This window comes from Lonchura striata, chromosome 5 (genome assembly GCF_046129695.1).
Source record: "Lonchura striata isolate bLonStr1 chromosome 5, bLonStr1.mat, whole genome shotgun sequence".
NCBI classification, from domain to species: domain Eukaryota; kingdom Metazoa; phylum Chordata; class Aves; order Passeriformes; family Estrildidae; genus Lonchura; species Lonchura striata.
This window is the reverse complement of record NC_134607.1, coordinates 56,703,963-56,726,263: the sequence shown is the minus strand read 5'-3', so window position 1 is coordinate 56,726,263 and position 22,301 is coordinate 56,703,963. Positions and strand designations below refer to the sequence as shown.

The window sequence follows — 22,301 nt, the reverse complement described above, 5'->3', positions numbered from 1 at the left end:
CGATAGCTTTGTTTTTCCCCCCAGGCTTTTATTTTGTTTATTTTCCTGGTGTAATTGCGGTCGATTTCAAAAACTGGCGCTGATTTATACCGATTAAAATATGCGGAGAATCAGGTTGTGTATTCCCGCGTACGTGAGAAGATAAGCAGTATTGCAAAAGGAGGTTCTTATGAACCTCATTTTTCCTGCTACCTGCTGCACTTAATCAGCTTATTGTTCCCAATTCCCAGCCGTTCTCACACAAGCAGTTTCAAAGATCAGCTACCTCAGGAAGAAAAAGCTCTCATTTCCCAGGGTTGCTTATATGATCGAAACGATTTTACACCTCTTACTCTGTGAAATATCAGCAGAATTCCTCTTTCTTTGCCTCTCATGGAGTGCCCAGTTCACCAGTCACATAAATCCTTCATGTAGATAGTCATCAGTGCACAACAAGTAGATCATTGGTTTGCAAACAACAAATCTGGGCCTGCAATGACTGACAGACTGCTCTTAATGCATTTCCAACAGCAAAATAAGTAAAGCATATCTATTGCTAATGGGCTTACATTCACTGCCTCGGATCCACACGTCCATTAAAAGTGTTTATTGTACACAAATTTTTAAAGGTTGTAAACAACGGAGGGAAAGGAATCTTCATCAGGGATTAAAGATCTCAGAAGAGGGGGAATGATTTTTCCAGGCAGATATTGCTTTTGTTTAGGTTATGGGTAGCACAATGATCCTTACCTCATAAATTTCAAGGGAAAAACAGAGCATATATCTGTCTGACAATGGATTCCCATTTATCAGGGGCTATAGCCTCAGAAACATTTCAAGCTTCCATTAATTAGTTCCACCAGCAAGAAAAATTACTTTGTTCTCTGCCACTATTTTTCACTGCTACACACTAACCCTTCCCCTGGGCCAGCACAAGGGACCTGACTTGAATACAGTAGATAAATGAGTTCAAATGGTACCAAGGAAAAAAAAACATGTAAGCAAATGTGTAAGTATATATTGGTGAGTTTTCAACCCAGGTAAGTTTCCCCATACTTGTTTATAATGGACAAATGTGGTTAAACCTCTATGCCAGCACCAGTGGCTGAGTGGGATGGGGATGAGGAAAGGACAGAGCAAATTCTTTCAACTACAGTGCCACTTTATGGCAGCTCATATTGTTCATGTAAGCAGTCCTGGCCTGGGAAAGCTGTGAAGAGTTGGATGTGTTAACTATGGAAAGATTTAAGGAAGCCCCTGTGTATTGTACAACAGCTTCTTGTCTTGGTTTCTTTGCTGTCTGGACAAAGTCTCTGATTTCAGTTTAGAAACTGAACACAGCTGGGAGGAGGTGTGGGTTGAGGTTACTGCTCACTCATGGCTTGGTTTGAAATTTCCTAGGTTTTAGCCACTGTGTACAGTGCAATTGTAAGTAGTGTTATTGCATTCATTCTTGCTGAGGAATAATGGAGCTTAGCTTGGTCTCTTTTGTGAGTTTCTTTTTAGTTAAACACCAGACTGCATGTGCCTTTGTGCAGCTATTTACACATTATTTCTAAACACATGTGAGCATAAATTAAGATCAGTTTATCCACAGATATTCATAAAGGTATAGGGATGTGTAGCTCTGTGCCACCATATGTATGTATGTTCAACCTACACAGGTTCATCTGCCTAGCATGCAGAGGAAACAGATTTTACTCCTAAATTAGAAATTAGTCAGTATGCAATCGCAGGGACATCATGTAATTGCTCTGTGCTTCCTCTTCCTATTCATAAGCAGTGTGAGAAAGAGATGTAGATGTTGGAATTGCACCATGCCAAGCAGATGGGAACTTAGAAGCCAGGCATGATCCTTTGGGTCAGGATATCCAGCATCCTGCTGGGGAAGCACGTCACTGCTCTGCTGGAAGAAAGGAAAGGTTTGAACCACAATGGAGCAGGACATCACTGAAAGCAAATCTCTACCACCGAGTGTTTCATCTTTGACAAACTGATTCCATGCCATGAAGATCATCTCTTGGCAGACATTGTCCAACCACAGCCAGTTCTTTTGTCTGTGACAGAAGGAGGCAGGGCCAACAGCTAAAGTATACCTGGTTTTTTGCAAAAAACATGGTAAAATTTCAAATGTGTTCTTAGCTGGAAAATAATATTTTTTACTTAAAATATTTTGATTAGGTCTTACTTATTTTACCCCACTGATAACAGCTGATTGTACAATTAGTAGACCAAAATAATAGGTGTGATCAACCACTAATGTCTAAGTTATTTCAAAAAGTTTGTGCAAAATTTTAAACGCATATCCTTCAACTACACAGCCTGTACTCTCAATAGGCATATATGTCTGCAGCACCCTATTGGAAACAATAAATTTGACTTTTTTAAAAACTCTAAGATTAAAAAAATAGGGCATTTATTTTCCTGTTTGAATTTGGATTGCTGCCATTAGGTATCCAGTATTTCTAGATTTGAACTTTTTACAGTGGTGGTACATTGCAGCTTTGTGCTGCTAAATGTCATCTCCATCTTCTGTGGAGCAGGTCACTCACTACATTTGAGGAACACAGCTACTTTATGACCTTTAAAAGTGACTAATCATGAAAAATTTCACCTGTTAGAATATCTTATTTTCACCTACACGTAATTTCCAAAACTGTCTAATTTGGAGCTGAAATTTCCCAGGCTGAAAGCTCTGTGGGGAAAAATGAAATTTAAGTCCAGGTAGGGAATCCATGTCTGTAATTTTAAGAGGCTCAACAGAGTAATGCTATTTAATGCTTCTCTTGTAAAGTGATTTGTTTTGAAACTACTAATTTGCATTTTCAGTGAACTCGGTACATAGTGTTACTAACATTGATTTCTCTCTAATGAATAATGTTGCTGAATGCTGTCACTGCCATGAGCTTTGGCTCCTCCTCAAGCTTTTTACAGTCTCCAGGAAGTATACAGGTGACACGCTGGGAAGACGACCTCACAGTTCAGCAAATTCACGTCAGCAGGTGCAGCAAGGTAAGCGTCAGTTTTGGCCATGAGTGTCCCCTAGATGGTGTCCTCAGATGGTGTCCCTGACTACATGCAGAGATCTTCTTCCCTGCAGAGATGGGAGGAGGTAATCCGGTCCTGATGCAGTCACGAGGGGATGGGAATGGGCAAGGTGACAGGTCGGGGAGCTCCGACATGAGCTTTCCCTGCCATATGGGGGAGCATTCACTGCACCACAAGGTGCCACCCAACTCTGGCAATCCCAGCACTGCCTTCTCTGACTCGCAGTTAAGTGGGATAAACAGCCAATGAAGCATGAATTCATCTCCTCTGAATAAAACACAGGCATAAATTGCCCTGGGATTGGCTTTAGAAGTCAGGATCGTAAGGTTGGTCCTGTTGTGCCTAGGACACAGGTGCCTATTTTCTTCTTACTTGTGGTTACTCACACCTGAAGTGCTGCAAAGGAGTGCACAGCCCTTGGGGTGGGAAGATAAGAAAGGGATGGAGGCTAGATAAAATGTCAGGCAAGTGTTCAGCATGAAGAGCAAAGAGAGAGAAGGCACTTTGAGGTGCCAACACAAAGCCCATGTTAAGGGTTTAACTGGGTTTTCCAACCCCAAGTCATATGAGAATACCTTCAAACCACCTAGCCACTGGACTTGAGGGCTCTCAGCTGGATGACAAGATGACCCCTGAAGACATGACTGTGCTCCGTCTCTCCAGCTCCTCCAGAAGTGATTTCTTTGAAAGATGTAGATTGGGGATTTAATACTTGTCTAAGCAGCTTTCAGGCTTGTTAAAGTGCTAATCCCATAACCCCTGTCACAAGCCTGAAGGTGTGCAAAGACTTCACGTGTCACTTCACAATCCCCTGGGGAAGCAAGGGAAACAGGAAGACAGAGGAAGGAAAAGGATTTTGTGGGGATGAGAGAGAGGGTAGGGGCAAAACAGCCAGTTTCACTCAGAGTCTAGCCTGAGGAAGGCTGAGGATGGACAGAGCAGCTCCGTGAAGGAGAGAGAGGGAGCTTGTGGGAGGGGGTGAGTGAGAGGACAGGGCTTGGTGAAGGGAAGGTGGTCCCTGTCATAGGGGAGCAGGGATGAATTCTCTGCATCCCCTGCACTCCAGAGCCTAGCATGCAGGAAAGCAGCTTTTGTTCTTCATCCCTCACTTGGTGCTGAGGCAGAAGTCAGTGTTCTGCAGGTGAAGGTGTCCTAGAGAAGTCACTCACCAGAGCTGGATTTAAAAGGGGACTGGATTATTTTAGGACCTCTCAGAAAACAGGTGGTTATGTAAGGTCAAATCTCAGCAAGTGTAATCAAATCTCAGTTCTAAGCTGATCACCAACAGGGTGTTAGGGGTTATTTATTCAAGCATTCCTCCCTGTGTTGTGACTTTCTTCTTAAACAGCCAGAGCTGAAACTGGGACTAAATTAGGAGAGCTGTGGCATCCTCTCCTCCTCTGCTGACCTTGGGAAATCTCCCTTGCCAGCTGCACCCTGACATTCCTGTGCTAAATAATACTCTCAACAATGAAGTTGATTGCATACCAGAATTTATGGCTTCCAGTCAGGTTGTGTCCAGCCTCTGGCTAGCTCTTAGGTGCCTTATATCCGTGTAGCTCAGGGCGTGCTGCTTGCAGCTATATAACATCTCTCAAAGCCATGAGACAATAATTAGCAGCCTCTCTATGGCAATGTTTTTCCTTTATTGCGCTTGTGCTGTTCACATATTATTGCTCTCACAGCCCTGCCTCCGTAAACCCCCACAGTGTTATTATGGTGGATTCTCATGGAAGAACTGGTGTGAGAATTGCTGTTCCTCCCACTCCTTCTCTTTCTTTTATATTGCAGACTTCAGTGTATAAAGGAGAAAAACAAATGTGGTGTTCAACAGAAGAGCCATTGGCTATTAAATTCTCAGTAAGTTTTATCCAGTTTTATATATTCACAGATTAACAAGCAATGAATGCACAACATTTGCGCATGATGAGCGTTCTCCTCCCAGATCTAACAGACCCAGAAATAACCCATAGGAGTTTAAGTGGGTCTTGATGAAAATTGTATCATACCAAGAGAAAGCATGGCAAGAAATCATCATACTGGTCATTTTGACTGTCATCATCTGCAGCACTGGAGAGAGTCCTCAGAGGATGTTCCTATGGAACCCCATCATTGCCCTCCACAGCTGGTCAGTGGGGGAAAATTCCCCATTTTCCTCTCTTCTTTTCCTCTATTTTCTTTTTCTTTCTAGAAATAATTTTCAGCATTACAGTCAAAATACACCATCAGCTGTCAGTGTCCCACAAATAAATCTTCATGTAATACAAAATGGTCAGAACATCCTTTGTGCAATTTGTGCATGCTCCACATGCAAAGATGACTACTAAACAATTTGCTTTGTCTATGGTGTGTTTATGATGCTTGACTGGACCAGAAAGCAAGATGGAATTCCAGATCCTTGGCACAGAAATATCCTTAGCAGCCTCCCAGCAAGAAGCTTCAAAGCAATTTGTAGGTATGTACCTCCAGTAGGAAACTAGTGTAGAGGATCTAAAATAAAAAGGTTGGAATCTGACAGTGAAAGAGCATTAAAAAACAAAAACAAATGAACAAACAGACAAATTTTACAACATTAAGCTCTACAGTTGTGCAAGATCCTGTGGGGAAAACAGAAGGGTTGCTACTAGTAGTACACCTAAGTAATAAAAAGGAGAAAATATTTTTTTTTTAATTTATTCAGATTTTCATTCCCTGCCTTTTTCCCTTCCACAGTTATTTCCACTAGGGATCTGCTATCACATGGCAGCTAGAGCATTTAGCATCCATGTGTCTGGGAGGTGAGTAGCAACCCAAGAGACAAGATAATGGAGCTGGAAGAGCTGCCTCCTCTGCCCATTAGTCAAATGTTCCCAAGGAGAGTGTGAGATGCTCCCCAGAAGCAATCATTTCTTTCTGAAAGCCTCAACTGTTACATTAAAAAAAATCATAATAATGGTGGCAAAGGGCTGAACTGAATGAGATTGCACAGCAGTGCTTTTATGTGGTAGGAGGAGGAAGGAAGAGTGTCTGTTGCAAAGTGTGAAAGCCATGGGAAGATATGTGCCCCCTTAAGAAGAAGTAAGAAACATTTTACCAAAATGTTTAGGGAGGCCTTCCTTTATTGGTCTGCTGTTGCCAAGGAGAAAGAATCAATCATTCAAAAAGAAGGAAAAAAAAAAAAGATGAGAAAAGGAGCTGTCAGGAAAGAAGACATCTGGAGTTGACTTGTATACAGTTTCTTCTTTGTAGCCCAGTGACACTGAATCTTTTGCTTCACTGTTTTAAACTGAATAAAGCTCTGGAACTATCTGATTTTCTGATTTCTGTTTAAATAAAAATATACTTTTTTTTGTTTTTTTAACAAGGCACTTTTACTTCTCTGTTTAATTCAATGCATGATTTTAGAGAGTGCTAGTGTACCATTTAATCACTGTTCACAGGTACATGGCATGTAATTCATACAGAAGGAATCAATTATGAGAAAGTAAAATCTGAGTAAGACTCTTGAGACAATACTGGGGAAACTGTGCTTTTTTTAAGGGCAACCACAGGCTCTGATTTATAGCAGTCACATTGATAACCAGATTAACTACCTGGGTTTGATAAAAAAGAGAAAAATGCTAAGTTCAAGATATGAATGTTGAGCTTGTACTGTTAACATTATTCAGGAGAAAAATAATCTTATAAATTAAAAAATCTTATAAATTAAAATTTTAATTGTAGGCAGAGTAAAAACAAGAAAGAAAGGATTCTTTTTAAAATTATCTAACAAAGTCAGTCCTATTGTGTCGTTACCAGGAGCCTGGATGCAGACATTAAGCAAACTTAGTGCACAGAAAGGACGCTCACTAATGATATTGCTTTCTCTTGGGACAGCTCTGCAATGAGCATAGGGATGCTCTTAAACAATTAATCACAAAGTAATTAGAAATGACTGAGCTTTTTGTGCTGCATGGCCGAGAACATCAGTCTCCTCAGCAGATGCCTGCATGGCTGAGTCTCATCTGCAGGTCTATGAATTTTCTCTCCACCATCCCTTCTATATTTACAAATAAGAACGATAAAAATGTAGTTCTCTCTCTTGAGATCTGATGGTGAAAAAGGATATTAAAAAAAAATAAAAAAGAGAGAGAGATTTCTTTTGGTTTTCCTTTTCCTGATTTATACCAATCAGGGAAACATTTCTTTAAGTTACTAAAATCATGCTAACATAGCAGTCTTGTAAGTGTGAGATGCTAAGATTCGTTATCTCTTCCAAGAAAGGCCAGACTTATTACTGAGAGGAAAATATAACTCTGGTAACTAATGAAGTGTAGGATAGACTACATGGTTTTATATCATCTGCTATAAAAAGCACCAGAATGTCCTGAAGCATTTGTGCCTGGAAGCCTGGGGCCTGTAGTGGTGTTCTGACATGTGCAAGTAGAGCAGCCTTGACTGAATAAGAAAAGCAGGGGCTTCATTTTTCCTGAAGAAGCTTTTGCAAAGGCCATTTGGCTTGAGGACTTAGTTATGTCCCCAATACCCAATTTGTATCACAGACAGGGCCATTGCTGATAGTTCAGCAAAATCCTATCACTTGATTTGTATTTCCTCAAAGGATCCTTTCCTACAGGTTGGTCATGGAACTCTCCCTCTCCAGCTCTTGTGGTGGAAAAACAGACCTCAGCCTCTTTCCTTGCTGCCCTATTCCCAGAGAAGTCTCCAGGGTATGAGTAGAAATGAGTATCAAGATCAGTCTCTTCTGCAAGCTGAGCTCAGTGACACTGAACACAAATTTTGTATCCAGCAGCAGGCACAGATTCCCAAAGTCAGCACACCCAGTTTATTGCAGGCTGTTATAGATGCTTCATCCTGACACCAAAATAACTGTGCAAGATTTCCTGAAGGAAAAATGATAAAACTCTTCAGAGCGTGCCTTCTTCTCTGCATTTTTAATGGACTGATTTGCATATATTCAAACAACCAAATATGTGTGCCAGGGAAAGCCCAATCCCCTGTATCTGTTTCTCTTTTCTGCACTAGCACAAATGACATGAGGCTTAGGAACATGGTCAGCACTGCAGGAGGAGGACTACAGCATGTGAGTCCTCATTTGCAGGCACCTTACTACACTGAGTTTCTCACCAAAACACTGTTGACATGACAAACTCACTGATCTTCTATGAGACCAATAGACAATCCCATTCTAAATCCAGGTCCTACCATAGTTCCTTCACCAGGGATCCAGAGGCACTTGGTGGGCTGCCTGTCTTCCAAAGGGAAACCAACATTTTACTGCCTGATTAATCTCTGCTTACCTCCAGTTAGGTATCTTTGTGGTAAGTGATAAATCTCTATCAATAAGGCACAAAGTCTCCCAAGTATGTGGCACAAGTTTGTCGAGACACATTTCAAAAGTTATTGTGGCCCACACCAACCACAGCCCTTATCAGCTGCATCCCTGAGTCTGTGCCTCAGCTGGGATTTCCTCCCACAGTCCCATGAGCTCAGTCAGCCTCTGGAAAAATCACTGCCTTGTAAACTTGTGTTTTCTTTGTCATTCAAGTGAGCTGCTATTTCTGGCATAACTACGGTTTCCATGGCTACACCAGCTCATAAATAGGGTCAGAAACCTTGGAGATGTTTTTTAAGTGATTCTTAGGAACAGAATATAATCTGGCTGGAGGTGATGAAGCTCCAGAGTTTTCCTTTGAGGCCATGAGGACTGCATTCCTGCTACCACCACATGGTTTCTGCTGCAGCTCTGCTCTGGATCGAATGGCAACAGTTGTGGCCAAAAAAGTTGGCACTGGCTTTTCTGGGGAAGAAAAGCCTGGGCAGGGAGGGACAGGGATTGGGTTCTCAGTCCCTGGGCAGGACTTGTCATCCATCTGGTGCAGCAGCCAGACACAAACATGAAGCAGGTGCCTCCTGCTCTGATAGGAAGCTGTGCACCCACACTCTGCAAAGTAAATGTCACCCACGTTGTGAGGGAAAGGGATAGAAAGAGTATGGATGGAGAGAGAGGACTGATAATCCTAGGAGATAAGAAAGAACATGAGCAGTGGGGCCATTTAGGGAGTTTCTGTCATGTTTTGTCAGTGGTAAAAAAAATAACTTCATGTGATACCATGAAAATTTTTTTTCCCACAGTCCACTTTTTGTAAAAAGGAAGCAAGACAGATTTCATTGGAAAAACAGGAAAACAAAGGGAGTATTTTGAAAACAAACAGCCTGAACATATGTAAATTTTTAAGCCTCAAGAAAGAGCAGTACAAGGCTGTACAGCTGATTTCCCCAGCAACTTCACCTGCATAGAAAAGGGCAGAAGGGGAGGGGGAGTCCCTGGAAACCTATCTGCAGCAGATGGAGGCATGGGAATGAGCAGCAGGGATGGGAGTGAGTCTGCTGCCAGCAGGCTGCACCTCTATATCTACACAAGCAGGTCCCTGCCCACAGTAATCACTTCTGCTGTCAGATGAGGATGAGTGCAATCAATCTCCACACATTGTATACAAGTTCTAGTCATCACAGGGAAAGAGAGAATGACAACAAGATGCTGCCCCCGTTCTCTTTCCTGTGCCCAGAAATTACTGCACAAGCCTCTGAAAGCTGTGTGATTGTCTTAAATGTGCGGGAATGTGTGTTTGCTCCTTCTCTGCTAGATGGAAAGCCTCTCAGCTACATCTAGGATTTACTTCCCAGCCTCTCAGTGCCCACTCAAGGGCTAGGACCTTATTGATTTTTCCAATGTAAGCTAAGAGTCTCACTGAAGGATTTATCTTGTCTAACTTCAGCCATCTGAAAGGTCAGATGCCTCAGCTATGGGACCCTTGCTCAGCACCAGTGCAGTGCTGGACTGGTGTTCCTTGCCAGGGTCTGTCCCATCAGTGAGAGACTGTCCCCTCTTGGTCCACACAGTCACACCCCTGGCTGGCTTGGCTGCTGCAAAATCCCCTCCTCCAACCCCACCCAAAGGCAAATCCCATCCATCATAAACAAACCCACACATTTGTTTTCTTCTGCCCTTGTGTTTCTCTGATTCTCCTGCTGCTCCTCCATTTACAGGGGTTATTCTCAGTCCTGCCAGCCCTGATCTTGTGCAGTGAGGTGGATGCTCAGCAAGGGTAAGTGTGAGGTGCTTCACTAGAGCCAAGAGCCCCTGAGGGTTGTTAACCTTGTGGTTTTACCTCCAACAAGTTACAGGCCATGGCTGAGGCACTGCTGCAGCTGAGGATGAGGATGATCTTCCAGCACCTTTTTGCAGGACTCTGGACCTTCTCTTTTCACCCTGAGACTCCACCAACTCTTTCCACATTTCTGACACTGATCTTCCAGGCAGTTACAACAGGCTATTAAAACACATGGGAGATACCAAGGACTGGGTATAAAATAGTAAGCATTACCACACATGGAGTTGTGATGGGCTGGAGTATGGGCTGAGCTCTACCTCTGGGGGCACTCACAGTAGCAATGCTACTGGTAGCCAGATGAGACCTAGCTGTTACCTCAGCCCAACACCTTGGGTCTCAGGAGGGACTGTTTGGCCACCCATGTGCAACACAGATGTTCCCATTCTCTCCCTGCCTTCCCATCAGTTTCACTAGAGCCCTGGCAGTGTCCCAGCAGCATTCCCTATGACTTCCTTGAGTGGACTCAGCCCTGTTAACACTGGGCTAGCTGTGTGCATCACTCTGTAAGGTGTGTCTTTGCCCCTGAAGCACCTCTGGGAAGTTTACTGGAAACCCCTCAGGGCATTCACCAGCACAGGAGAGGGATTGGGAATCTCCCCTTCCCTGACATGTGCACACACGTATGTTCCTAAGAAGCAGCACCACTCAAAGGGCAGGTTATTTCTTTATTTCTCTTTGCTTCTCCAGAGATGTCCCCCCAGAAGCTCCAGAGAAGACACAACCTTCTTGCAGAAAGGGGCACGTCACCCCTCAGGCATGTGCTGAGGCTCTGCTGCTCCTTCAGACCTTGCTGGAGCTGTGCCTGTACAGCTCTGGTCTCACCGTGCTCCCCTCATTTCACCCCTGCCATGTGGATGCCCGCCCACAACTGATGCCCTGATGTCACCTGGTGGCAGGGTATATCTGGAGGACAAACGACACTTCGAGACTCTTTCTACGCAGGCTGGAGGTCGGGAGTTGAATGATTTACAAGAGGAGCCCTTGGCACTGTAAGTGTTCCCCAGGAGCTCAAAGCATTAGCAAGGGGGGAGAGGGGGATGAAAAAGAAACTAGCTGAAAAACCCAGGGGAGAGAAAAGTCCAAGTAAAACTCCATGGGGGAAAAATTTGGATGTTTGTACTTGGAGATAGTGAACAGATCCAGTAGCTGGGAGAAGGAGTTATGATTCTTGCGTGGTTGTTTTCTTCTTCCCGTATAATTAGGGCAGGTGCTGCTGCAGTGATTTGTATCAAAGTTCCCCAGCTGCACAAGCAGGGGCTGCTCAGTTCCTCATGCTGGTCACCCCTCGGCTGGGGCTCCCCGGAACCCCCTTGCCTTGTGTCCTCAGCTGGCTGAGTGTGCATGAGAGCAGCACTGAGGAGCAGCTGGGACGGGCAGCTGGTGTTTCCTGCCCCCGTGCCCAGCCACACCTGCAGGGCACACCAATGAGGAATTTATAACCTGATGCTGTACCTCTGCTGTTACTGAATCCCTTCTTTCAATGTGGATAGTCTTTCCAGTGATCCCCATTTGGGAATACAGTTCTACTGGAAATGAGTTTCTGTCTCTTAGAGTGCATCCTCTTTCACCTGTTCTTGGTCTTAAAACTGCTGCCAGGATGAAGGATTTGAAATCCTGTGTAAGACACAGGAGCAGAAAGGGCTGAACCTGCATGGACGTTTCCCCATCACTATGATTAGCCACCTCAAGCAATTGAGACTGGAGCTGTGAGACTCCTCAGAGGCCCTGGATTTGATACTGCCTGACAAAAGCCTGAAAGGATATGATGCTACTGGCTCTCCCGAGGCCAAGAGCTGAGCATGCAAAAAACTCATAAAAACAACGCAAGCACAAGGATGTATGTCTCTGCAAGAATATCTGCATGGAGGGCCATGGCTTACAGAGTTTCTGTGTCTGACACCCTGAGGCAGCGCATGACAAGCTCACATGGAGGATTCTGTATGTTTGAAAGCTTGGGACGGGGGAGATGAGTTCCTACACCAATATGGTCTGAAAAGAAGATCAAGTGAGGCGTCTACATTATCTGCCAGGGTCATTTTCCACAGAGAGTTAGATATTAAGGATGGGGCAGATTAAAGAGTCAGCATTTGTCAGTAGTATTCAAGCCCCTTTAAATTTAAATAAAACTAAAAGAAGGATGATTAACCTGGCCAACAACCCCGAGGTGGGATTTCTGACGCAACTGAGATAAGCCCATTAATGTGTATTAGGTATAATTAGCATTCAGAGGCAAGCAAAGCTCTTACCTAGAGGATTAAGCCCTTGACTGAGCAGAAATGCTGTCAGGGGCAATTAGGTAACACCTCATCAGAGGAGGGAGCAGAGGAAGTACATGGCATAGGATCTTATGCCTCAACAGTCTTTGTATCCACAGACATCAGCTCTTGCCCAGGAGCTGCCAGCTGGTGCTGGCAGAAGCAAAAGAGCTCTGGCAGACCAGGAAACACTGGGAGAAGGCAGCATAGCTCTTGCAGAGATCTAGAGGAGACTCAAAACATTTATCAAGCCACCTGTTTGATCTGGTACCAAGGACTATCCAAGTAACCAGGTATGGTAAGACAAAAGGCTGTGAAATTCCCATGGGAAGAAGCTGCTACTGGCATTTCTTTCTTATCTGTGATCCTGGGGTGCTTGTCTGGCTGTGTGTATGAGCAGTTTGTTCCCAAGGTGTGGGAACTGGGGCAGGTTCCATGCTGTGGGGCTGGGCCCACTCCAGCACGGAGAATTCTTTGACTCTAATGATGGCAAACAAGACCCACCAGCTCCATGGTGGAAAGATAGCTTGATTTCAGTGGCAAGAGGAAAGTTGTTATGTGACATTAGGGTTGCTTTCCATTCTCTGTTGTTTTTTAGTGATGCATGGAGAATACAGAAGCAGATTAGTAATGAAGAAATTAGAATTGTCCCCAATGTTGAAAAAGTTCCTAGCTAATAGTTTCATTCAGTGCTCTTTATTGAATTCATGCAGGTGAGAGAAGTACGATTTGTGCAGATCCTTTTTCCTACCAAATCCTGGGTTATTGAATATCTGGGAAATGGATACAACTACTTCAGACTGGGGAAAAAAGAAAATTCAATGGCTGAATCTTTCCATTAGATATTCCTCTATTGAGTGAAGTCAGGGGCAAAATGTGGACTCAAGGATTTAAGATGTTTTGACCTTCAAAGTCGTGCTGTTAAGGTAACATGCCAGTGCATAGTAAAGATTATTGAAGCAGGCAGGAATTCAGTTGGAGACGGAGGTCAAATGCATCTTTCAAGTTTTGTATGTCAGTCCCAAGGGGTGGAAATCTGTTAGCTAGATTGTTTTCTCTGCTGTACTTTTGGGACTAGCCCTCAAGAGGAGTGCCAAGTAACTTGGATTAACATGGTGCTTTAAAGTGGATGCACATCTCTTTTAGTTCAGAAGTGGGGGTCTAACACTGAGATAGACAACTTACTGATGAAAATTGCACCTGAGGCAAACATTATAATAGATTTTGGCACATTAGCAGACATGGTGGGGAGCAGCTTTCTGATGCAAAGCATTTCTGTAGTAGGGCAGTATCATCTGAATTTTTCCCCATCCTGAGTAACAGAGAGGGACCAAATTCTGTCTTTGTTTTGGAAGCAAAATGCCTTCATCTCTCAGTCTGGCCCAAAAAAATCTGTGAGTCAAAAGATTTCATCTCTCCTCCCAGCAGTGCAGTACAGGTCATACCTATCACTGCATTTCAATTCTCATGCTGTAAAAGAAGAAGGTGACAGTGTTTGCCTGTTCTGCCACCATGCTGTGAGGAAAAAGAGAAAGCTGTAAATACTGGGCAACTGTTCAGGCGCTGCAGAGATGGCAGCCAAATAAGTAACTTCCACAGTTTGAGCTGATCCTTGTGTTTGTGGGCACAGTGTGTGCTTAGGAAGCGTTGTGTTACACGCGGGGGAATAGCATCTGTGCATACTTCAGCTTCAGACATAACCATCTGCTGCTCCATTTGGGGCTGCTGGAACCTGTCCAGTCTCCTGCTTGGGATATTACAGCTGAGACAGAAGCCTGACCACAAGCGACAGAAGAACTAGCCTGCCTCTAGGTGCTATCATTTGGAACCATCCTACTGCCACCACAGATGGAAAGATGCCCTGGATGAAATATTTCAAGACTGCCACAGATACAGAAATATGGCTCTTCACCTTGTATAGATGTGGAAGTGACATAGGAGACTTGCTCAGATGATCTTTCTCCTTGTATATAAGGATTTGCTTTCCAATGCTCTGCCTATTTCAGGACAAAGGAATGAACTCTCTTTAGACTAAGGAAAAAAAATCTTTGATGGTATTTATAGTTCCGAGATTAGAAATCCAGAGTGTCATGGCAGGTGATGTTAGGGATTAAGCCAGAGTACTATGGTGACCTAATGAGATTAGCCTTTAGAACCAAATCCTGAAGTTAATTCCATCAGCGATTACATCAGCCTGGATGCACGGGGATGAACACCTGGAGATAGGAGATATATAACAGTCATGGCAAAGAACATGACTTCAAGGAAGAAAGAAAGAAGTTGCATTTATTTTTATTCATAAATTCACTTGTTCAGACCATTATAATACTAATGGCATACTAATTAGCACAAAATTTGATGAAGGGCTGGAAGCTTCCCTTTGGGCACTGGTGAGAGTTATAGCTGTCCTCTCTGGGAAGGAAGCAAAAAGCTCAGAGTGCAGAGTTCTTCCAAGACAGGAGACATACCTCCCAAACAGAAATTGCTCCCTGATAACTATTTATCTCCTGTGGAGTTTGGCTCATACAGTGTGGTGAAGAGGGGTCAGCACATGTAATATAATGCTCAAAAATACAAAAGTGGGCACATCCTGGAGAAAGTTACAGGCTTCACTCCTCTAAATCCTGAGAAATGTGTGAAATTAACTTCTGATTAAAAGATTGTCTCTAGTGCATTGCCTTGGCCTTCTGTGTAATCTTGCAATGATCTTGTGCTATTTCCCACAAGTTTGGTATTGACAAAATATCCTGAGAAATGTGTGAAATTAACTTCTGATTAAAAGATTGTCTCTAGTGCATTGCCTTGGCCTTCTGTGTAATCTTGCAATGATCTTATGCTATTTCCCACAAGTTTGGTATTGACAAACATTGGGCCCTAATTGCAGCTCCAGCCAAAGGACCCATCTAGCCCAGCATCCCATGTCCATCAGTGTCCTAAAGGTAATGCTTAGGCACAAGTATGAGAATAGGTGAAGTATATCATGGTGATTCCCAAGGACAGGATATTTCTCTAAGCCATGCGTGTGTCTTTGTGGCTCCTGTAGTAGTCCGGTTCATGAACCAGTATGCAAAAACCTCAGCAATGCTATTCTAAGGCTAGCTGGGAAAAAAAACCCAACATTGGCATGAAACTTCTATTTTACCTAAATTGTGGGGCAAGCTTCTGCAGCAGCCTGTGTCCAAGAGTGCAACTGTGTTTGAGACAAATGAAGGTATCAGTCTTCATGACTCTGCAAGACATTGCACCATGAGGTAAATGTCTTTTTGGCCTTGGCTCAAATGCTCTTTGTTTGGCATCTTAACTCTAGCATGCCAGATGAAAGGCAGCTCTATCCTGCCTAATTTGTACAGATTACAATCTTTCTTTATCTTTAATACCATTATCTTTAATCCTGTCACAATTATATTTTCCATAATTCTGTCATCTGACTACTGATACCTAGAAAAGATAAGGAGAGCGTTGTGCCAGTCCTTGCTGTTATCTTGCAGACAGAGGGATCTGAGAGAGGCACGTGCCTGCTGCACACAGCCCAGCGATGAGTGAGACCCCAGCCGCCAACCTCAACACTGGAGATGCTCCAACCGGCCCCACAACACCGCGCAAGGGTCCTCCCAAGTTCAAGCAGAGACAGACAAGGCAGTTCAAGAGCAAGCCCCCCAAAAAAGGAGTAAGAGGGTAAGGGAATTTTGGAAAGAAAAGAAACCGTGCTAGTTGAGTAGCTCCTCACTGCAACATTGTGCTTCTGTGTGTCTTCCCTTGGGCAAGGAGCCAGAAGGGGCTCCTCCCCTGCCCCCTCAGCTCTCCAGCCTGGAGCTGCTTCTCTTCTATCCCCTACCCACAATTCTTCTTCCTTGGCTGGGGGTTTAGGGCATCTCCCCTTTCCTTTCTGCTGCCCCAAACTCACTCCTTACCTGCTCTTTTCTCTCCTAGGTTTGGAGATGACATCCCAGGCATGGAGGGGTTGGGCACAGGTAAGTTCTGCAGGATGTTGTTGTCATGTGCTGCTTTAGTACTAGCACAGACAGACTTGATCATGGGAGAGGATTCTGGGGTGCCTCTGTTTCCCTGGCCTGTCTGCAGCTCTCAGGGTCACAGGGAACACTAGTTCTGCCTCCCCAAGCTGCCACATTCATGCTTATGCTTACATACACTACATATTTATGTATGCTTCAGCTTCAGACTATGTCTACATTGGGCTTCAGAAGTGCTTGTTTGTTTTCTGCTAATACTCTGGCTAAGAATTTCTGCAGCATGAGATTCTCAAATAAATGTTAAATGCTAAGCTATTAATACCAAAAAATCACAGAAACTAAATTCCAGATGGTGAAGTATTTGTGTGGTCATCAGAATCCTAATTTTAAGAATTTTATGTACCCATCTGGGATTGAGAAACATGCACTGGATAAGCTGTAGCCAGTCAGAACTTTGAAGAATTGGTAGAGTTACAGATCCTGAATATTGTAGGTCAAATTATTCAGCATCTGATCTAAAACTGCAAATGTCTTCAAGGTGATCACAGTTTGGCTGCAGGTACTTTGTAAGAACAGGAGAAACCACATAACTGGAATTAACTTTTACACAAGTTTACATAGTCTCTGAAGAGACTAGGAACTGCTGGCTTGCTTTTGCTCACAGAGAGAAAGTACACTGATCTGGTTTGGTCTGACAGGTAGTACCAGATTGGAAATGCTCATCTGCCCATTTAACCTTCAAAAGGAATTTCATTCTTCTTAACATTTCCTGAGTAAATCAGCCTTTCCATTAACAAAAAATAAATCCAAGGAGTGCATTGGACTACGAGAGCACATTTGTCATTTTCCCTCTTTTGCAGATATCACCGTGATTTGCCCATGGGAAGCTTTCAGCCATCTGGAACTGCATGAGCTGGCCCAGTTTGGGATCATCTAAGGTGTCAGCATCTCTACTCATGTCACCTGGTGACTCCACAGATCCCAGCATGGTCTTTACCACCTTTGACACTTACTTTTGGCCCTTGTGTCCACTTGCTTATGGGCAGGGTGGTTTTGTAAGAGCTAACTATGAGAAACTTAACTTTGCAGATTAATTTGGTGAAGAAGTTATTGGGACCCTGAACAGACATAATGTTCTATGTGATGAAACTACTGAAAAATGTCTTAATGTCTCCCTGCACCATATTCTTTCTTCTCTCACTGTCATAGATCCTCAATATTTATGGTGATACAGAGAGGTTGTATCTGAACTTTTTCCCTGATTAGCTGAGATATTGTGTGCATGTATGTCCAGACCTAATGAAATCAGTCTGTTTTCTTCCTTCCCTCCCTTTCTTCAGCTTTTTATATAGAATTTCCATGGCTAGATCCCTGTGTTATTTGGGCCACCAATTATTTGCTCAGAGTACATCTGTAGAGAACAGCATTAGAGTCACTAGTCCCAGACATTAGGCTGCTTTCCATAGGAGATCCTTCCCCAGCAGCTCACCATAAGGAACATGCTGCTAAGATTTACCTCATCAGCAAATAGGGAAAAAAGGGCTTGCAAATGCTGTCTCTGCTGTACTGCCCACAGGCTATGAACCACGAGAGTCTGGCTGTTCTCATAATGTCAAATGAAAATGTGTGTGTCTGAGATCAATAGCTAAGTGAATTAATTCTATTATTCATTCCTTTGTGGTTGCAGTTCCAAAGAAGCAGCCCCCCAAATGATGCTGCATTTCCTCTCCTTTGATGGGAAGCCCTGTGTGACACTTGTCCCCATGCCAATACATATTTACATGAGACATTTGCTTCCCCAGGACATGCTTGCTGCTTATTAAGACAGAGAATCCTTATGCTCTGTCACCAGACTGTGCCAGCGGTCCTGCCACATGCAACAGAAAATGATATTGCAGTAATTGCTCCCTCTTCCCTGTATTTAGCATAGGACAAGTCTCCCTTAACCCTGCCCCTCATAAGTAAGAAGGCTTTTGTCTGTTCACTCCCTGGCAATTTCAAGCTCTGGAACTTGTTTGGACAAGCAGGCAAACGGTGTCCCCAGAGAGAAGTAACAGCAGAGCAAGGGGGGAGGCAGGGAAGGGTAGAATGTGTACATGCAGGCAAGCACAGAGCGAATCCACTTAACCCCATCGATCTGTGTCTGCTGGTGTCTGGCAGCTGAGTGGTGAGGCACCCACAACCACTTAAATGTTCAGGGAAGGCACCCAGATTCCCTGTGGCCCTGGCATTAAGGAAAGGCTTCTGGCTTGTTTGCAGGCAAGGAGCAAGTTTATTGTAGCTACATAATATTCATAAGAGGAGGTGTATTATGTGAATATATAATATTCAGAAAAGGAGTCATCGCCTTTAGCTTAAGAAGCCTCATTGCATAAGAACTGCCTCCCCCTATCTTATCTCCTATGCTGAACATGTTCATGGGAGCAGGGAGTGATTGTGGCAAGGAGAGCAAATCCTGTCTAAACAATTGATCCCCACGCATAAAGCATTGCTATAAATCCATGGCGGTGCCATAGTTATCTGTTACTGTTATTCCAGAAATAAAAGCTAGCAATTTTCAGTTAAAATATAGCTTGAGCACCAAAAGCTAAAGGAAATTAATTCCTGTTGGCAGTCCAGAGTACAGCTTTTATTATTCAGCACTCCTGCCATTAGACACAGCAGTAAGCCGAGGAGTGGTTCAGAACTGCAGCACTCTCACAGTGCAGAAGTCGTGTACCATTTAGTTAATTGCAGCCCACAGCTATTTCCTTGGGCAGAGGCAGTCTGTCCTTTCCACTTATTCCAGCTTTTCCTGCCTTTCTCACCTTTTAATGCTTTTCTTCTTTCCCTAAGTGTTCTTTATATAAATGACATTTTATTTAGCTTTTATGATAGGGAACTGATTTTTTTTTTTTTAAGCCCATGTACTAGCCTTCTCCTTCTGCAGTTAAATGTGAATGTTTGTATGGAAATACTCTTATCCTCTCCCTCCCATTATGCCATCCTGTTACATATGATCCTTATTCCACCTTCTCAGTCTGTCTTCTTCTCTCTGGGAAAAGACCCATTAGATCCAGTCTTGAATCCTTCAAGCTGGATGCCTCTATTTTAATGGAGTTTTCCCTTTTTAAAGCTTTTTTAAGCATGACAAAAAAAAAAAAAGATAAGGAAATTTTAATTCATCCTTTTGTTCCCTCTTCTTCCCAGACCTTGGGAAAACAGTCCACAGACAGTGAGATACTTTGTCAGAAAATACTGGGGTACAAGCAAAATTCTCCTTAGTCCAGGGACTGAAGTTTTAGCAAATCAGAAGATCCTGGTGTAGTTCCACATCTGATTGCCATAGCCCCTGTTCCCATCAGAGAACTTCTCAGTTCTCCTTCCTACAGGAGTCCAACAAGAATGTACACATAACCCAGCTCTCATACCTACCTGGCTGATGAGCTGTATCAGAAGATGGATGTTTTGAGCCAACAAATATGTTAGTTATTTTAAGAATAATTTCTATTCATTAATAGGAATCACATTCATTCCCTTACTTGTAAGGAATTTTGAGGATTAGAATAAGAGTCTTAAAACACACTCACAGTTGTTTTGTCTGAGGTTCTGAGTTTTTTTCTAATGAGCCATAATTCCTGAAATTTCCATTTTCCAGTGAGAGATGGCTATGGTGCAAGAAAGCAAATGTGTTAAAGCAGTTTGTTGAAGGACTTCAGTCTATATGCATTGTAATATGTTATTCTCTGTTATTTTACTATAAAAACATATAAAAAGGAATAAAAATTAATAAAAAATGTTTTAAAAATCTCAATAATGTAGTCTGACTTGCTTAAAAAATACAGCCAGGGAAAGGCAGATGACTTGGATTTTCCTTCTGAAATCCTTTCCTTTCCTGGGGAAAGCTCCGAAAGTCACTTATCACCTCTCATTAGAGATAACCAGCTATTTATCCCCGAACAATAGGCAATAAAGACTGGCTGTGATATCATCTGAGCACTAGTTTTTTCCTGAGTGATGACTGGTATATTCTCCCAAAAGTGCTGCACATGATTCTCTTCAGGCTGAAGTCTTTTGGCCAGTTACATCTTCTAGGACTCTGTGCAAATTAATGTCAGCATGTTTTCTACCCTATAGCAAAAAATTGCTGAGATGTGAATGCCACTTAGTTCCTTCTCATTGCCAAGACAGAGCTGCAAACGCTCATCTCCTCTTGTTTCTTTCTGTTGCTGAACTTTCTAGGTGTCCACAGGGGTTTCAAGATGGTCAAGTCTAATTGCCTTCTTGTGTTATGCTGTCAAATCTCAGCTTTAGAAGTGTTTTCTTTTGTACCACCTTTGGAGTTTTTTTCTTGCAACTCATTACTGGGTGTCCAATTGGAAGTCTTTTGTCTTTGAATGTTCTCTATCCTGTGAGTATGAGTTGTCCAGGACTCCCTCTGTGAAAGCTTTTTATAAACCCCTTTCCAACCACATTTTGAAAGACAGAAAAGCATCTTCTCACATAATTATGTCTACTTAAAGCCGTAACCAAATTTTGAGTCCCATCATTGCTGACCCCAGTTTCTGACTCTAGTGAAAAAGTTAATTAAACCCAAATCTCTGTAAGAAAAGAAGAATGAACCTTGTGAAAAGTGAGAAGCACTTGTCTTGCTTCCCTCTCCCTCCCTCAGCCCTCCCCTCCTCCAATCTAAATCACCTCAGAAATCTCAGTTAAAAATAAATAAAAATTAAAAAAATAAAACAAACCCTCAGTGTAAGCTGAATTCCTCAGGAGATCTGAAGACCACTAGTGCAAAATTACCACCCTCCAACAGTTTTCAAATCAGCACCTCATTCAGTATCAAGCCACTGTCACATCTTCCTATGGTATTGATCACTAAGGAGTAGGCTAAAAAATGAACCCTGGAAATACCACTCTGTGTTTTGTGGGGTATTTTTCTATTTTATAAATGGGATTTTGAGAGTTAGGTAAATTGAGAGCACCCATCACCTTTAAGTCTTCAATACTTGATTTTTCAGAGTACTTAACATTTTATCTTGAAGTTTAAAATGCAGCTGTCATTAGTTGTGGTTGCAGCTGTAAGTACTCATTAGTGAATCTCATTCTCTCTGAGTCAGATCTCACTCAGACAGTGAGATCCAGGGCCTCAGCCTGGAGATCTGAGGAACAAGAAGTCTATTTTTGAGAGCATTTATGTAATGCTCCATAGGGTGGGCAGGTTATTCCAGCCAACAGTCTGTTTCAGCATCACCACACCACTGTGATGCAAATCCAGGCAGATTTGAAATTAAAAAAAAACAAAAAAAACAAAAAAAAAAAAAAACCAAACAAACAAAAAAAAAAACCATAAGATTATGCAATTAAAATAAAAGATCGTATCACATGCTTATAAATGTGCTCAAGTCTGGAACTTCCTCATACCAGACTGCTTAACTTTGAAGCCATATTCCCAGTCCCCATAGTGCTGTCAGGGTTTTTGAAGCTGGAATCAGCTTAGTACCCTAATTTTAGGCACTTGCACCTCCAAAGTTTGTCCTGACAGCCCAAGGCACGGAGGATTTATGGCTCTGAGCTTTTTCCACACCAACTGTGATCCACCTGGAGGGAGTGGGATGGCTGAAGGCTCTCTGCTGGGGGTACATAACAATTGAATTCTGTCAGCTGCAACTTTCAACTTACCTTTAACATGTGCTCTCACATTTTATGTTATTCCTCTTCTTGAAGTTTAGCATAACTATGGTGAGAATTTTGTTGTTGCTGCTCCTCCTGGGTGAAAATAATACCTTCTCTATCAAAGCCTTCAGGAATTTTCAAACACATTCTTGCCTCTGGCATTTTTCTGAGGGCCTCTCACATTCCTGAGGCTGTAAATGAAGTGGCTGAGCATAGCAATCACCAGCACATACTCAGCA

At 43.0% G+C, this 22,301-nt stretch overlaps 1 protein-coding gene across 2 annotated transcripts; it reads left to right on the top strand.

Moving 5' to 3' along the window:
- Positions 1–11,109: 11,109 nt before the first annotated feature.
- Positions 11,110–17,926, top strand: PDE6H (phosphodiesterase 6H). Of its 2 annotated transcripts, none has more exons than XM_021552740.3 (4): positions 11,110–11,170; positions 15,925–16,111; positions 16,367–16,407; positions 17,268–17,926. In XM_021552740.3, the coding sequence occupies exons 2-4, from the start codon at positions 15,972–15,974 to the stop codon at positions 17,342–17,344; spliced, it is 258 nt and encodes an 85-aa protein (XP_021408415.1). In that variant the 5' UTR covers positions 11,110–11,170; positions 15,925–15,971; the 3' UTR covers positions 17,345–17,926. The 2 variants fall into 2 exon arrangements, with proteins under 2 accessions (XP_021408415.1, XP_077639256.1); XM_077783130.1 differs by lacking the exon at positions 11,110–11,170 and adding an exon at positions 12,529–12,729 and having other exon boundaries at positions 17,268–17,805.
- Positions 17,927–22,301: the final 4,375 nt, after the last annotated feature.

Coding starts and splice junctions, on each gene's coding strand:
- PDE6H (XM_021552740.3), top strand. CDS start 15,972: ATGAGTGAGACCCCAGCCGCCAACCTCAACACTGGAGATGCTCCAACC. Junction 16,112..16,366: donor CCCAAAAAAGGAGTAAGAGG/GTAAGGGAATTT, acceptor TTTCTCTCCTAG/GTTTGGAGATGACATCCCAG. Junction 16,408..17,267: donor CATGGAGGGGTTGGGCACAG/GTAAGTTCTGCA, acceptor CCTCTTTTGCAG/ATATCACCGTGATTTGCCCA.